The sequence below is a fragment of the Leopardus geoffroyi genome, chromosome C1 (genome assembly GCF_018350155.1).
Source record: "Leopardus geoffroyi isolate Oge1 chromosome C1, O.geoffroyi_Oge1_pat1.0, whole genome shotgun sequence".
Taxonomy (NCBI): domain Eukaryota; kingdom Metazoa; phylum Chordata; class Mammalia; order Carnivora; family Felidae; genus Leopardus; species Leopardus geoffroyi.
Genome location: NC_059328.1, coordinates 16608432 through 16626141, shown reverse-complemented (window position 1 = coordinate 16626141; position 17710 = coordinate 16608432). Strand labels below are relative to the sequence as shown.

Below are 17710 nucleotides of genomic sequence, written 5' to 3'. Positions count from 1 at the left end.
CACCTGTCTCTTTCCCAGACACACCCTAGACCGTCCGCTCTGTGAGCACAGGACGTCCAGCTTCATCACTCAGCCCCTGCCGCTGCGAGCGCCACAGCAGGTGCTAAACCAAGGTTCTTCTCACGCTTGAATTCCACCTCGAAGCCCAAGGAACCCCTGGCTTTACGGAGATTCCAACTATGAAGTCACCAGCCCAGGTGAGCCAGCCTCTCTTCACAAACTCTCACCGGAGCATTTGCACACCTGTGCACCTATGTACTCCTGGTCATCCGTGTGCCCACAGGCTGCACGGTCGCTGTTTGTAAGCTACCTGAGATCCTTATCATGCCTAGATCCACGGGTTTTTAGGCAATTCATACAGTTAAAGTTGGCGGGGCAAATGAAGAAATTCTCCACGCCTTGCCTTCCGAGTGCTTCTTCTTGGTGTGGTAGGCCAGGGCAGAGGCCTGGGTAAAGGTCATGAGGCAGTGCTTGCACATGAACGGGCGGTCCCCAGTGTGAAGGCGAAGGTGGTTCTTCAGGGTAGAATTGGCCGCAAACTTTGCCCCACACTCTTCACAGGAGAAAGGCTTCTCATCAAAGTGCTCTGTCAGTTTGTGGTACTGCATGCCTGGGGACCAGAGGGACACCAGTAAGCAGCGTGATGAAGCCAGCAGGAGGACACGAGAGCACTGTCTGAGACCGGGCCCCGAGAGGAAGCCCAGCACGAACCACAGGACAGCAGGCCACGCTCCCTCCGACCTCACACAGCCATGCTGCTCACCCACCCACCGCCCAGCACTCCAGAGGTCACCTCGGTCCCACCCGTTTGGTTCAGGCACGAGGTGTTCTGGGTTTATCTTTCCCATCCCCTCTTTCTCTTAAATAGGACCTGCCACAGAGGAACAAAAACTCACTTTACGTTTCATTAGGTTTCCCGACATCTGGGACAAGGGTAAACAATTTTGGCTATACACGCCACGGTTTCTGTGACTTACTTATTATTGAGAAACAAGTAACAGCATGGAAACCTAAGAGTCGAGTGTTAAATAGCTGGCTGTTATTCTGAATAATAATGGCCACAGTTCACGAAGTCCTAACTCTGTCGCAGGCACTGCACGTCAGGTGTGTAACCGTATTATCTTAAACCTTGACAACAATTCAAAAAAACGGGTGCTATCAGGGCGCCTACTTAACAGGTGGGGAAGTTAAGAGAGCTGACGCCAAAGCTCAGGCTCTTCTCAAAACATGACCCTGCGTCTGTAGGAACCCGCTCCGTTCCCCAGGCCGGTCCACGGCCCTCACTGCATACGAGACACAAGGCCTGGAATCCACACTGTGATGTCCAGAATTATCACCCTCTTAAGTTACCTCGCCCGCCTCAAAGTACCTGAGGCATGGGCAAATTCTCTCCCACAAAGGTCACATGTCACTGGAAGCCTCTTCTTCTTCTTCTTCGGGGCATCGGGCTCTCCTCCGCCACCGTGGGCCTCCAGCTGATGTTTTTCCAGCTCCTTCTTAGACTCCTTGGTCTCACTGCACTCCTTACACTGCACCTGTTTGCTCTTGGCCACCCGGCAGCGCTTCATGTGCACCTTCAGACGGCAGTAGAAATGGAAGCTTTTGTCACAGGCCTTACAGACGAAGCTCTTCTTGGCAGGGTCGGGGGAGGCAGACGTGTTTTTCGCTTGTGGCTCTGGCAGGGAGCTGGTCTCTCCTTGACTGCTCTGCTTCCCAGACCGGCAGCCTTCCTCCGCTGGCTCGGCTACCTTCTCATCTGTTCTATCGTTGGCTGCGCCGGGAAATTTACTGCTCACTTTCCACCTTTCCTTCTCTCCACCTTCCTGAGTAAGGAAGCCTGCATGTAAGAGAAATCACATGGCTCTGGAAATTCTCCTGTGTTTCTACTTTGCTTCCCAACTTTTCTTCTTAGGATACACTGGAGACTACTTGAGACCCTCCTCAGACTCTCAAGTGATACCCTTGTCATCCTGACTCGCCGATACACGTAAAGAGCATTGCTTCACACGTAGCCTAGGACTCCTCCAGGTACCGAGAGCATACAGAAGGAGTAAGGCAGCAATGGATGAACTCTTGTGCAAACTACTGCCTCTTCTAATAGGGAAACCACCCGCGGGCCTGACAGGACCCCCACCCCACTCTGTTCCTTACCAGTGTATGCCAACTCATGCATGACAGGCTGCAGGCCTGGGAAAGATCTGTGGACACTGCACAGGAGGGAACATATTTCAACGGCCGCGACAGATTTTTCCATGGCTCTGCTCAGCACTGCTTTCAGGGAAGCTTCAGGGCTGGCTGTCTCAGGGGAAATGCTCAGAATCTAAATGAATACCAGGAGACAAAGGTTTGTGGTTAGTATCAGCAGTTTTCTCCATGGTTTTCAACTTAAGGGAAAAAAGCTGATTTCAGGAAGGCACTGCTGTCTCTGTAACAAGTTTACATTTCTTGTGATAAATGTGGAGAACCCTCTTTTCCCCAAGAACAGGGAAATTGGCAAAATTAAAAAAAAAAAAAAAAAAAGAGACAGATGTCAAGACAAATGTGCAAATACAAAGAAGGCACAAGCAAGGAAGCATTAAGCATTTTCTATGAGAAATATCTTCTCAGAAACCAGGAGTCTCCAAAAGAACTTTTCTAGATCTTAATATTAAAAGCTTGGAAAGCTGTAGGATTTGGTAGCTGGTGGTTCTGTCTTGAAGATCAAGATCATTTTTCATAATATATAATTGTCTCAACGTCTGGAAGTGATTCTGCATGATCAGTGGCCTCACATTTTTAGACACTTAGATGTACCCTTTTAAACATTTTCTTTCATGAAAAAACTCAGCTTTTTAAAGAAGGTTCAAATAGGGGCTTTAAAGAGGCCAAGAATATGATTTCAAAGCCATCCTCTTTCAGAATGTTACAGCTATCAGCAGAAAGAGTCAGTACACTAAGAAAATAAAGCTAAAACCATCCACAGATGGCCAAATGGAATTTTCGTTCGGGAAGACATTTTATTTCTGCTCTTTTCAAGCCTATCTAAATAAACCTGATGTCCCTGGAGGCAGGCCTGAGACTCATTAGCGAGGCTCAAACTCATCAACTGCAGGAGCCCCATTCCTGAAGCACGAGGCGAGTTGGAGAGAGCCTAGTGGTACGTCTTTCCTCTGAAGCCCCGAAGAAATACGCACCACCTTCGTCACATCTGAGAGTCAGGCCAAGGTGGGGCTGCCACCTGTGTGGACAGAGCTAGAAACCAGCCCTTCTGCACACCATCCACGCCTACTTGGATTAAAAAGCACTACAGGTGAATCTGTAGTTGAATTTCAGTCCCTTTAGAATTCTTCCCCCCTGGAGAAGCACACGATCCTGGGCTGGACAGCCATGAATCCCCCCCAGTCCCCACCTGGTTTTTCTGGGATGCGGGCCACACCGAGAAGCCTTACAGAAAATGAGCTGGCGCTATTTGCTACCCCATATGGGCAAAAGCTTTGTTCTATCTATGTTTATCTTGGCTCTTCCTAGACGCCAGAACAGAGTATGTAATAAGACCAATTTTACTCTCCTCCCTTTGAAAGCAGTTGCGTCTTAGAACGTGTTGGGGAATAGTCTCATGGTTCCCTTTGAGTTTACCTAAGTTTAGACAAATGAAATACAGCTAGGTTTGAGTCACATGAGCCTGGGTTCAAATCCTGGCTTCAACTCTGACCAGCCAGAGCATCCCAGACATGCTACGGAACCCTTTGGAGCCCGGGTTCCCTTATCTATAAAATGTGGATGACATCACCTGCCACACAGAGTTGGGAGAATAAAAAAACAAAGAGGTGCCGCGAAGGGTTGGCTCAGCAGGCAACAGGCACTCTGCGGAGTTTGGTGTCTCTCTTAGGAACAAGAGCATCCCAGGCCTGGTAGAATTCTCTGGAAAAATGTTTGTCATTCCTCCCCCACCCCCCACCCCCCCGGCCCCTCGCACCTCCTTCACAGCCTCTGCCAGCTGCTCCTCCTCTGCGGTAAAGCACTTGAGTCCAGTCCCTTGTTGGATGGCCTCTAGGATCAGTCTGCGATGCCTTAGCATGGCTTCTAAGGCCGCACTTTCTGGGTTGGTCGCTGAAAGAAAGGAGGATTAAAAACTCATGACTGGAACTATGAACACCATTTTCCCTTCACTCCTTCTCAGCTCCACTCTTCATAGTGAGAATACACTTCACTGATCTTCTTCCTGGGGCTGGGAGTGGGGAAAATGGCAAACATCACTGCAATTACAGTAGAATTAATATCAGCTTAGATTTCTGCATATTTTCAAAGGCTCACAACCCCCCGTGTCCTTGAACAAAATTTCCAGTCCTTACTTCCAATGGTGGGGATGTGGAGGATGACCATAGAGAGCTCTTTCTAGTTTCTGGCAAGGCTGACGATAATCTCTACCAGGGGCAAAGCTAGGACAGAGATCAGGTAGCCTACCTGCCCGGAAGAAAGCATCGGCACCAGGCTCCCTTCGTATTTCCTCCATGAGCAGGTTCAACGGGCAGGTCTTTGTCTCCTGAGCCACCAGCAGCAGTTGCCAAATGGCTGTTGCAGAGACAGTCTGCTTTTCTAGAACTGCTGACATCAGAGAACTGAAACCACCCGAGCCAGAGTCCTGTTTCACAAGCTTCTCCATGACCTTCAAAATGTGGCACAAAAATACAGTGAGGGACTTTCTAGCCACCAGACAAGTGGCAAAGCTGCCAGTCGGGGTCCTGGGTTACAGTGGACCTATTTCTGGGGAGGGGTTTTTCAACATTCTTCACCTCCCAACCTGAGAGACTTTTATACAAGACCAAGTTCTTCACACTTCCTTCTGAATGCCTTTCTTATTACTGCAGAAGTTACAACTTCCAACTTATCGCTGTGCCCTAGAAATTAAATCATCTTGTTTTCTTTCTCCTCTACTGACTCCTTAGCATTTCTCAATATGGCTGTGTGTATATTTATGTAATATAAATATATTTTTAAAGTACGCATATATGTTCATCTTTTTTCCTTCTCTCATTTTACCCACCCTCCCTCCCTCCCCCCTTCTTTTTCTCTTACCTCTCTCTCTCCAGGGGCTAAACCCTTCATGTGTGGGATCGTTTTTAGTAATGTCTGGTTGTCTGTGAAAATCTCCAAAAGGTTTTCGTGATACCGTCTCAACAGCTCAGTCCCATAATCATCAGGGCTTGCTTGGACTGCAGGGATATTAGCAAAACAATAATGTTTGTGACAACGAAACACCCCTACAGGTTTCTCCTACACAAGGTTAGGGGAGCTGACAGAGGAAGAGAGCTGAAATACCAGCTCTCTGTCTCCTCTAGAAGGCAAATTTGGCTCCCAGCTTGGGGCCTCATACACATGTGTTCAGATCTCCTTTGGTCTACCCTTAAGCACTTGGTGCTTCAGGGTCGCAAAACCACTAATGCTTTAAAAGTCAGCGCTCAGTGGCAGAAGCCAGCGATTGCTCAACAGGGAGGTAATTAGAAGGCGCACTTGTAAGAGAGATCCAGAGGTACAGATTTAAGGGGTGTCACTCCTCGAGCCTGAGGTTAAGGATTCATGTGGCAGTCCAAAACACTAGCAGGCATGACTCAAGACTCTGGTAGTAAAGCTATACTTAAGTTTTGTGTATATGCCCTTTGAGCCAATCTGTAACTCTCTCTTAAACGGTTATATTTAATTTAAAAGAAAACTAAAAACCATCAGGCATTTCCTTTAGCTTTACAAATATTCTCCTCTTTGGCCCAGTAACTCCACTTCTGGGAATCATGCCTTAAGAAGGGGGTGCCTGGCTGGCTCAGTCAGTAGAACACCAGACTCTAGATCTTGGGACTGTGAGTTCAAGCTACAGGTTGGGTGCAGAGATTACTTAAAAATAAAATCTTAAAAAAAAAAAAAAACTCAAAACACTTTAAAAAAGGGAGGTGGGGAGGCACCTGGGTGGCTCAGTGAGTTAAGCTTAGTGGGTTGACTCTTGATTTCAGCTCAGGTCATGATCCTAGGGTCACGGGATCGAGCCCCGCATCAGGCTCTGTGCTAAAATGTGGAGCCTGCTTAAGATTCTCTCTCTCCCTCTCCCTCTGCCCTTCCCCCCATTCATGCACATATGCACTTTCTTTCTCTAAAAAACAATAAAAAATAAAAATTAAAAAAAGAAATGCTCTGAAGGGAAAAAGTCTGTGTACAAAAGTATCTGTCACTATATAATTTGTGATGATGATGAACAGAACACTTAATATTTACTGAGTGTCTATGATGTGCTAATATCATAAATATCACTCATTTACTGAATGTCTATGATGTGCTAATAAACGTGCTAAGTATTGTACATATATTATCTCACAGTGGCCACAAAAATTAATGTAATGGGTACCATTCTTACCCCTATCTGAGAGAGGAGAAAATGAGGTTCAGAGAAGTTAAATCGTTGGCTCAGGGTCACACAGCTACAAAGTAAGTCAGGATAACAAACTCAGGTAGTCTTTTTTTGTTGTTGTTGTTGTTGTTTAAGTTTATTTATTTATTTTTTAAATTCATTTTGAGAGAAAGTGAGCATGGGCAGGGGAGAGGCAGCCAGAGAATCCCGAGCAGGCTCTGTGCTGCCAGCGCAGAGCCCAACGTGGGGCTCGATCCCACGAACCGTGCAATCATGACCTGAGCCAAAATCAAGAGTCAGAAGCTTAATCAACTGAGCCACCCAGGTGCCCCACGAACCCAGGTGGTCTTGATAGCCCTAACCATTATGCTACACGTACCCCTAACAGGGCATGAGTAATACATGATATATACACCCTTATGATGGAAAACTACATAGCCTTCAAAAAATAGGGTTACAGGGAGTTTTCCGAAATGTGGGGGAGAATGCTTATGGTATACTGGAGGAAATGATAAAATTATAAAATATGATAGAATATCTCAACATTGTAAAAATAATGTGACAAAATAGGTCAATGTCTTAACACTAAAATAATCAAGTGGTAGGGTCCAAGGTTGTTTTCTTCTTTATTTTTTAAATTGTTCAAGTCTATAAGTATTCATTATTTCTGTAAGCTAGAAAAAAGTTCTCTCATTTTCCAACTACCCTTTCTCTGAAAGCCCTGTCAGTTTCAAGTGCTCTGGGACAGGGGAGAACTGGCTAGACTTGGCCCATTATCCTAAGGGCTGGGACACGGACTCACTTCCCCCAGACAGAAGGTACATGAGGGGCTTAAGGTTAATCCGGGGGACTGCCAGAGCCAAACAGCACTCAAACGGGAGTGGGAAAATCAAGATCTGAGTCTTTGCTGCTTGTATTTATCAACACAGCTTGTCAAAACCATGCGCTCTGTGAGCCCGTCTGCTCCTCAGGCATTCACGGGTGCCATGTGAGGCAACCCTGGAAAAACCACACCTTAACAAACCCCGAACCACGGGAACATCATGAGGGAAACGTGATGGAGAAGAGCACTTCTCAGATTCCAGATCTTCACTCCAGAACTATGGAGGATCACTGATCTCTGACAGCTAGTTTCTGTTTCACAAGGGCATCTCTTACCATTATCTCATCTCCCCAGCATGGAGCCAAAAGGGTGTTTAAGCTCTAATTTTCTGGGAGAGGTTCCAGTCCAGAGAGCCGACAATTAACTAATACCTGTGGTGCTTGGCGAAGTGGCTAATTTCTGCAAATTCTCCAGCAGAAGGCCCAAGTTTGGGGACGTCGGTTTCACAGCCTGAAGGAGTTTTACCAAACTCTCTGCGGTCAGAGTCTTGTCTTCAGACATTCTGTGCAGCAGCTTTTCTATGGTCTCCTTGGGGGTCCCGCCCTCGCAGCACTTCAGGATCACCTGCAGCGGCAAGCAATCAGGCAGACACTGGTTACTAGCGATTCCTGGTGCATCTAACACACCGCTGGCGAGCCCAGCAAAACGGAAGGACGAGGCGCCTGTCCCCGGTCCTCCTCTGCAGTCTCTAGTGCCACTGTTCCCAATAGTCTCTTCTTCGTGTCGTGTCAAATCCCGAGCATTCTCCGAACAAATAGCTCTGTGAGAATCCTTCCTTCTCAAACGCAGGTCTGTGTACATTCTTTGTCCCCCAGTGGTTTGCATTTTGTGAGAAGATTCCTGCACGAGGCCTACATGGCACAGCAGGTAGCTTACCTCTCACGTTGTTCTTCAGATCTGATTTGTTCAGACACAGACACAGACACTGAGAAACAGACTGGAAATTAATGAGTACAGTTACAGTGGTTTTCAGCCTCTGTTCAGTACAGTACATGACCATGGTAAGAGGCTGCAATCTCAGAGCAATCCTATTATTTTACTTCCTTTTACTTTATTGGCATAGCAATTTGAATGCCCAGAGAAGTTACACGTTAGTCTGTGGCCTCCGAAATGATGGATTTAAAGTGCACTTCTGGATGGTTTTTCTCATGGATTCTGTATTCTCGATCTCTCTTATCAGCTCTGCACATACATCAGCTCCAGTCGTCAGCCCCCACCTCTGCCCCCTTTTCTTCCTCGGTGTGCTAGAGGATTTACTGAGTCAAAAGGACACGGGGTTCCAGCAAAAGGTTGAAAAGTAAAACAGATGACTGTTATTTTACAGCTGTTTTCCTATTAAAATAGTCCTAATGGACTACGACTCACTATGTGGAACTAGGCTCTTCTGGAACTGATAGATAACACATGTAATCTACAGATTCCCAGTAACCAAATTTTGAGCTTTCCTTTGGGAAAATGCTAGCTTTCAGGAGAAACAGTGAAGCAGGTCAGTCACAGCTGCATGCCAGAGGATGCCATTGTCAAATTAACTCCCATTTAAAAGTAAATGTAGTTATAAAACCAAGTTGGTTTCACGTATACGAAAGGAACACCTATATACTACGAAAGGAGTGCATACATTATAAATTAAGCGGTCATGTTCCTCGTCAGTACAGAACACAGTCATTCTCTTTGTTTAATGTCTAATATGTACTAGATTTCTACTAAATGAATCATAATTTGAAGTGAAAGTGTCTCTATCTAAAACCCATACTGATTTCACTGCTATGTCTTAGTTCCTAAGTAATTCTCTGATACATAATGAGGCAGCCAGAAACGGTCAAGAGTGGGTACAGGCTTTAAAGCCAGACAGGCCTAGTAGGAACCCCAGTCGTAAAATTTATTGCCTGTGTGACCCTGGGTGAGTTATTTAATTCTTTGAACCTTATCTTCCTATCTGTGGAAGAAGAGAAAAACAACAGACCTTGCACAGCGGTTATGAGGAGTCTATAAAGTGAAGTCGCTATTTGTAGAGCCTGACATAACTTCTGGGACACACGTGATCTTTAAACGATAGTGGCTATTGGTATTATTAGGAAGCACTATGCCCAGCGGTTAAGAGAACTGTGCTTTGCTTAGAGTTCCTGAGTTCCAGGACTGGCACCCAGCAGCTGTGTCTTGGGGTGAGCTGCCTAACCTTCTCAAGTGTCTGTTTCTTCACCTTTATTTTATTATCTTTTTAAATGTTTATTTATCTTTGAGAAAGCGCAAGTGGGGGAGGGGCAGGGAGAGGGAAATAGAGGATCCGAAGCAGGCTCTGTGTGACAGCAGCGAGCCCAATGCGGGTCTAGAACTCACGAACTGTGAGATCGTGACCTGAGCCGAAATCGGGTGCTCAACCGACTGAGCCACCCAGGTGGCTCCTGTTTCATCATCTCTAACATTAGAGTAACATCCGTGACGGCATGGAATTGCTGCGAGGGCGGAACTGAGGAACGTTTCAAAGGTCCTCAGCACACAGTAAGCAGTAAGTTAAAGACAACTGTAGGGTTACCCTCCTTGTGACTGTTTCCAATCCTGAAGTAAAGACATTTCTATTCACCATTTCTTACAGAACCCAGGGTATGGATAGGTAAGGGCCACAGTGCCTTGATTAGCATCATCCCGTAACAGGGAAAAGTTCTAAAAGGGCTGAGTGAACACTCCACACCATGTCAAAACACGGTGGCGATTCGCATCAACATTCACCTCTACGCTCCTGCTTTATTATTTTGCTTCAATTTTCATGAGAAGAAGTAGCTTAATGAAGCTCTGGCAGAACCCCGATTCTAAGAAGTGTTTTTGCGATTTAGAACTAATTTAAGTTCTTCTCCTTCAGTCCTTTCTGTCAAGTAAACTGAAAGTGACAGAAGAAAACGATAGCGTGGTCTGTCTTGGTGCAGGGAATGCGGCTCCGTTTGGGCTCTTCCTATAAACGCTATTTCACCGAGATAATGAAACAGTTCAAAGGACACATTCAATCCAGCTAATAACGAAAAGGTCTGAATGAGTAATCGAATGAAATCCCTAAACAGGGAATCAGGTACTTCTCGAGCTATCAGCAACTTACTTAAACTGAGTGCCTGAAATTACATTTAATTTTAAGTCTCAGGAGAAACCAGAGGTTTAACCTTATTTTGTATATTGTCTTTCTCTAAGAAATTCAAAGGAGTTGTAATTTTGGAAACATAATTTATAGAACATAATTTTGAGATTATAGATTGCTCCCATTTTGCATGAAAAAACTCCAGTTTCAGATCACTGAAAACAGAGAATCTAGGTAGGAGCCAGTCTTCACTACTAATCCAGTGCTCAGCCATTCTACCACTACTTTCTAAACACTTTCTCTCCCCAACATACAAGCCACTTCCCACAGTTTTAAGAACTGATGCCACAGAAGTGCTCTGTCCTTATTCCTTCCTTCCAGATATAAAACTATTTTTAGCACAAAGTTGAAATCAATAACACCAACAAATACAGTTATCTAGTTGACTTGAGAAGTCATGCTAGCAGTTTTATGAGGATTTTAGTAGCTGGCTGGTGGGAGAGTAAATTGGCACAACCTTTCTGAAGGGCAATTTGGCAAAAGAGAGCAAACACCTGAACATTTTGACACTCTCTGTTCCAAAATCTTACTTCTTAGAAATTACTCGAAGGAAAGAATTTGAGAGGTATGCAAGGATGTTCTCTGCCACCTCATTTATTATGGCAAAAAAAACCGGAAACAGATCTGCCGCAACAAACAACTAATGAATTATGGTGTGTCCATTAAACAGAATACAATGCAGCTACCAAAATCCAGCTTACGGGGACGAAGTGTAGTCGCAGTACAGTAAGTAGAAACACCAGGTTATCCTGGCTACTAAGCCTGTCTCTGGGTGACTCAAACGAGGATACGTAGGGGCACGTGCTCCAAAATGTCAGCAGTGGTCACCGTGGAGTGTGAGACGGTGACAGATTTGAATTCTTTTGTTTTTGCTGGTTTCCCCACTTTTTTCTACCGATGAACAGTGTACCCTTTCTATAAAGAAGGAAAGTGTCATAATAATTACAAATGCGCCTGGACGTTTTGACCTTTGAGGCAACTTTTATATTAAAAACTCACCGAGTCGGAGCAGGACTGTGCACCCACCCACACATCTAAGCGTTTAATTGTACGCCATGACTTGTGAGGCCCTCAGCAAGCTGCTGCAGGGGGTACAAAGAGACGCGGATCAAGAACGTGAACCTTAGGGTGCTTTCTATGCAGCGGGCATAGAAACACTGCAAGGGAGAAAATGCTACGTGCCACAGAGAGGTTAAAAATTGTGCTACGCAGATTCAGGAGGGAGGAAGAAATGCTTGACACGGTTACCCTTCTCTCAGCGCCAGTTAGGAATTCCTCCTTGGCTGTTTCCAGGAACTCCAGGATGGGTCTCAGCTGTGTGACACACAGGATCAGGTCCTCTTTGTGTTCCAGTAACAGAGCAGACAAGGTCTTTCCCTCCTCTGTGCTCCCTGGGGGAGAAAGAGTTAGAGACACACACCAGAGAAGCTAGTCAATTTGAAGAAAATGACAGCATGGTTTGTCAAGAGAGATCTAACGGAATAGGAAAGTGACTCTCAGCCTATTTTGAGCACCCGAATGCAGAATCTCTTTTTGGAGAGGAAAATACTTTATTATTCTGTTTAAACTCTATGAAAGGAAAAATGTTTCATTTATCTGTCGAAACACAAAGCTGCAGAGCCAGCCAGAGGTTAACTTCTGGTTGGCAAGGCCACTGCTTTGTACCTAACCCAAGCGAGAGAAACTTCAGCGGCAAGTGCTGCTGGCAAACCAGTTCACGTGACCTGGGCAGTCAGAACACTGACTGGGATGTGTGGCTTTTTGAAGGGCAGGAGAACACGGACCGTCTGCTCCAACTTCAAGGTGTCGGACTAGTTAACTAGGGGATAGAAATGGAGGCTCAAGTTTAGGTTGTATACATTTAACAGGCAGCTTCTGGAATTACAGGCAGAATTGATGTGGAAAATCACTTCATGGCAACTAAGCCACTGGAGCAAACTTGACCGCATCTTCTCAGAATAAAACTCAAGCCACTTGGGTGGACAGGGTTTTCTCCTACCTTCTGGCTGCGCTGCTTGTACGTCTTCTGGCTTTCTGTGTGACAACGCTGCCTTTACTGCAGGATTGGAATCTTGGTATAGCCTCAACAGAGACACAACAGTCTGAACGTCCAGGCTCTCATCTCTTACTTTATCCAGGATTCTCCGGAATGCTGAACGTCCTTCTTCACCCTCAAGACACCCCATTATAGTCTGTGAACACAAGTAACCAACAAGAGAGATCAGCCGGCCACAAGAACCCCGTGCTCTTTGGATTTGGAGAGTGAGGCCCTAACCAATTTGATCCCTGCCTGTTTGGCCTTTCCGTGGCATATGGCATTTCTGTGTCCCTTGCATGAGACAACATTGAGTGGGGGAGACGGGGAGAGAGGAAGAGGGAGAGAGGGGTGCGGGGAGAAAATTAATCTTAAGCAGGCTCCATGCTCAGCACAGAGCCCGACACGGGGCTTGATCCGATGACTCTGGGATTGTGATCCGAACCAAAATCAAGAGTAGGATGCCACCCAGGGGCCCCGGGCTCCTCCGACTTTGTAACACTGAAGCATTTGGTGTGGATAAGCACCAGCCTTTCTGACCCCTCCTTCTCAGCCTTCCTCACTGGCTTTCCTTCCAAATCTCTACCTATCAGCAGTACCAAAAACTGGTCTCAACTCTGTCCTTTTTCTTCCATTAAGCTCTCCCTTTGGAAAAGCTCTCACACATATACTTTTTATATCACCTCTAGGCAGATCCCCCTGAAAGCTAGCTCTCTAATCCGAAGCTTTCCGTTTAAGTCTAGAGCCACACAATTTCCCCCAGAAATGCCTTATCCTCCAGAGGTCTTGGCACCAAATGCCACCATCTGGACTCTTCTAACCCTGGAGTACTAAAATATCAGCAACTCTGGTGGTGAAATAAAACAAAATTAGCGGGAGGAAGGCCAACTGGAAAGAAGGGTTAATATTTCTATTTTAGAAATAATGGGTTTACTTTTAAAAATAAGGAACCGAAAGTTAATTTCACGTGCATAGCCTTTGTATTTCCAGTTGGCAAAACTACAACCTACCTTTGATCATTTTTAGTGTCGATACTATAAAAGAAGAGTTTTTGCACAAGAAAGCAAAAAGTTACGGTTTTCTACACACACAGACAACATGAAAGGATCTCATGAAAATCTACACTTGCGAAATTCATCTAGATAGTTCTTATCAATTCTGGTAGTAATCACAGGTTTAAAATTTTTGTTGAGAGAGATTTTTATCCTCTTCTCCTCCTCCCAAATAAACAGGAATTAGGAACGAGTTAGGCTTTGTGTTTCTTGGCTTTGCTTGAGCTTGCTTTCTGATCACAGAATGGCTGTAGAAAGCCAAGTTAAACTTGGTTCCTAGGATTTTTAGTCAGGTACAAAAGTAAATTCAGATAAAACCCAGTTTAGGAATCCGTATTAAGTGAATTAAGTAACTTCCAAGAACCTGAAGTCACTCATCTTGTCTCTATTTTAAAAACAATAGACAAACGAGATACCAACTCAGTTGAATGCTTAATCCCCTTCAGTCACATTTATTCAGCCTTCTGTACCTTTGTTGGTCCACCTAAAACCTCTTCAGAGAATGCCTTTTTCCCTGATGGCAGTAGGAGGTAGGCAGCCTCTAAAAGGATCGCAATATCCCCGTCACCAGGTATTCGTGCCCTCAGGCTGAGACCTAGGATATGCTTCTAAGGAAAAGAATACGGCAGGAGTCACGGGATGGCACTTCTGAGGCGAAGTTACTAGGACTTCCGTCTCGTCTATGTGGGCGTGGTCCGTCTTGGCTCTCGAGGCAGGCTGCCGTTTTGTGAGCTGCCCTACGGAGAGGCCCACGTGGCAGGAACTATGTCTCCAGCCAACACTCAGTGAGCGGGCTTGGAAGTCAGTCTTCAGAACCCTGCCAACAGTCACGTGGGTGTACTTAGAACGAGACACTCCCCACCCCCACTCCAACCCAGCCCAGGCAGGGGCTGTCTGCGGCCTTGGCTGATGCACCCTGACACAGACCTCCTAGGCACCTTGAGCCAGGGGCTCGGCTAGGTATGCCTAGATTCCTGACCAACAGAAACGGTGAGGTCGTAAACGTGTGCTCTTTTAAACTGCTAAATGTTAATCTGTTACAGGGCAACAAATAACTAACACAGACCCACTCAGTGCTAATGCCCTTAGTAACTAACGGGTTTCTCCCTCTTCATTTTCACTTTCCTTCCACTCTTTCTTCGATGCATCTTAACCGATACAGCATTTAGCCGTCCTCTTCTATCGGAAGCCGGCGTTCTTTCACCCGAAGCTCTCTGAATATCCCGAATCCACCTCTCTCCGGTATCCAATTTGTCGGGCATTATCACATGAGCCGGTGGGGAAGAAAAGCTTTCATCAATGGTGGCGTCTGATGTGCTTCTCATTATCTTCTCTGCTGTCTCCTCCTCGGCAGAACTGCTCAGCAGTGAAATTAAAACATTTGTTAACTTCATTGCTCAGCAGTGACGCTAGGGTGTGACCATCTGGGAAGATGAGCAGGGGTGGGTTGATGAAAGGGCCAGGAGGGAGCAGTCAGTTGCCTGGACAGCCCCGCTCTTTGCTCTTTCTTCCAGAACCTACTGGGGACCTGGCACCAGAGCCAGCATTTTAACTGTTACTCCATCAGCCTCCGAAGCTGCCTGGGGCTCCGCCGTGCGGTGAGCCCTTTTCTGAAATAGCGTATCTGCCTGAACAGAGGGTGTCACATATTGCGGCAGACTGAGGTTCACTTATGGCGATCGTGTACCAGAACTCTGAGAGATGAACCCAAAACCGAGTTTTGCTCTTTAACCATACACTTGGAATTCCTTGGATTCTTAGAGTTAAAGGTACTTCAATAAATTCATATCAATTTATGGTCACACATGTATTCACAGAGTACTTCGATTTATGAACGAATTACAGGTCAGTAGATTTAAAGATGGGACAGTTTCCTTTTAAAAATTTAATCTTTGCCTTGTACGAAGGTGTTTTAATTGAATTTATTTTTCCCAACTGTCTGCCTACTGCCTTTGGGTCTGTTTGAGCTATGCTGTATTCTTGTTCACTCACTCCTCCCTTGAATGCCGAGCCAGATGATGGCACTAATGATACAGACCACACGAGCTCAACACCATCCCAGACACTGTGCATATATGCCGTCTCCTTAACCCCTCACATCAGTCCTAGGGGGCATTACTTCTACAACTACCTAAATGAGTCAAAGAGGTGAGGTAACCTGCCCAAGGCTGCATGGCCAGGAAGTAGAGTTCCCTGGAGGAAACACTGAGCTGATTCCATTGACCTGGAACCTTTTTCATAGTTCCAACTCCCAGATTTTGAGTATAACCAAATCCGCTTACACTGCATTGTACTGGACTTACTAGAATCAACATCACTTTGAACACTGGGTCATATCTTGACCATCTGTAGCATTCCTCCTGGTACCGATGATTTGTATATAGACTGGTACACAGTAGGTGCTTAATAAATACTTGTTTAACTGCATGAAATTCCCTTGCCATAAAACCAATAGCCCTTCTACCTATGGCTGCATATCTTAGACTTAATAATTTGCAGAGAGAAGCTTTGGAAAAACAACAACTTATTTTCATTTCTCATAGGCCTTTAAAATGAATCCTATTAACTTCTCAACAGGGTCACCCTACAATGTCAGTGAACACAGTCCACAAGACACAGGCCTGCACTTCTTGACAAACCTCCAAAGTAGTGACATGTTTGAAAACATCACATTCACATGGGAGACTTGTTTGCCTTTGAAACAAAGTTGAAGGAGAAAAAAATGCTACTAGATCTTAAGCTTTGGGAGTCTTTCTAGAACTTTAGGAGAAAAGTGGATCAAACAGCAAGGAAATCAATAGTAGAAGTTATCTCCTTATTCTAGTCATAGATTCACTCTGCTATATACACAACTAATTAAAAGCAGGGACATGGCTAGGAATAAAGAAAAAAGACAATTAAAAGTTCCTGCATTACAGCTGAAAAAAAGTACGAGCTTGCCTTTAAACAGAGGTTTTGCTCAGCTCAGCCAGAAAGCCTGTTAAGGTCAGGATCTGCTTTTTCTAATGGGCAGCAATATTACACTGAGATAAAGACAGGCAGAAGCCACTTTCCCATCCCAGCACCCAAGAGATTTCTCCTTAATCAGTTTTGGCTTTGGTTGCACACAACCCAAGCAGCCCAGCCTCCTCTCATGTTGCCGCAATCACCGCTCGGGGAATGGCTTTGCCACCTTTCATCATATATCTCAGGAAAGAGAATAATCAGGACACTAGTTGATGGTGTCTTCCTGAAACCCAGTCCAGGCCAGTTGCACACCCTATATCTGTGTTTCAGAAAAGGAACAGGCTGGTCCATCTCAACAGAATGCTCACAAGCCTTAACAAGCCTCAAAATTACACATCCAAGCACAGATTTTTTTTTTTTTAATTTTTTTTTCAACGTTTATTTATTTTTTTTGGGACAGAGAGAGACAGAGCATGAACGGGGGAGGGGCAGAGAGAGAGGGAGACACAGAATCGGAAACAGGCTCCAGGCTCTGAGCCATCAGCCCAGAGCCCGACGCGGGGCTCGAACTCACGGATGGCGAGATCGTGACCTGGCTGAAGTCGGATGCTTAACCGACTGCGCCACCCAGGCGCCCCAAGCACAGATTATTTTTAATGTTAAGCTGTCTTCTTAATGTTATGCTGATTAACCAAATAACAACAACAAAAAGCATTCAAAGCTCCTTGGGAGCTAAAAATGTTTAAACAGAAAAATAACAAACAAGCTCCCAAACTTTACGATTGTAGCTGAAATGCAGACTGATGTTTCAAGTGAACAGTTTGCAGATGCTTTCAATACTGAGGCCTTCTGGGGATTCCCATAGTTTGGGGACTTCCAAAAAAATAATTACATGTGTGGCAGGACTTCTTTGCTATAAGGATAGGGATCCAGTCTTATTTCCTTTTCTTTTCCTAGCAACCAGCTCAATGCCTGGCACTTACCAGCTGCTCAGTAAATATTTGCTGAATCAGGGGTAAGCAAAGAGTAACACTTGGGAACAATGTTGCTTGGTGGCCCCTCAAATCACTGAGAGGCAGCAGCACACTGTGACATCTGCCATCATACATGAAGAATTGTGTGAGCCATGAACTTCTCTGACAGTGCTTCTGAGAAATGTGGTCTACAGATACCAAAGCAGCAAAACGGGGAGACTGTTAAAAGACGTAGATTCCCCAAACTCTACCACAACCTAAGAATCAGACCCTCTGGAAATGAGGTTTGGAGGTGTAAGTTTTAACAAGTACACCGGATAATT

At 45.4% G+C, this 17710-nt stretch overlaps 1 protein-coding gene across 3 annotated transcripts in view; it reads right to left on the bottom strand.

Annotated features, from left to right (window-relative positions):
• ZBTB40 (zinc finger and BTB domain containing 40) overlaps positions 1–17710 on the bottom strand; it is an 80496-nt gene that overhangs the window by 15941 nt on the left and 46845 nt on the right. For all 3 annotated transcript variants that reach the window (XM_045476061.1, XM_045476060.1, XM_045476062.1), the window contains 9 exons: positions 12380–12572; positions 11629–11771; positions 7628–7820; positions 5056–5192; positions 4444–4645; positions 3956–4089; positions 2152–2320; positions 1370–1837; positions 404–610 (listed from right to left, as the gene is read on the bottom strand). In XM_045476061.1, the coding sequence (XP_045332017.1) occupies positions 404–610; positions 1370–1837; positions 2152–2320; positions 3956–4089; positions 4444–4645; positions 5056–5192; positions 7628–7820; positions 11629–11771; positions 12380–12572 (1846 nt within the window). The remainder of the gene's footprint in view (positions 1–403; positions 611–1369; positions 1838–2151; positions 2321–3955; positions 4090–4443; positions 4646–5055; positions 5193–7627; positions 7821–11628; positions 11772–12379; positions 12573–17710) is intronic.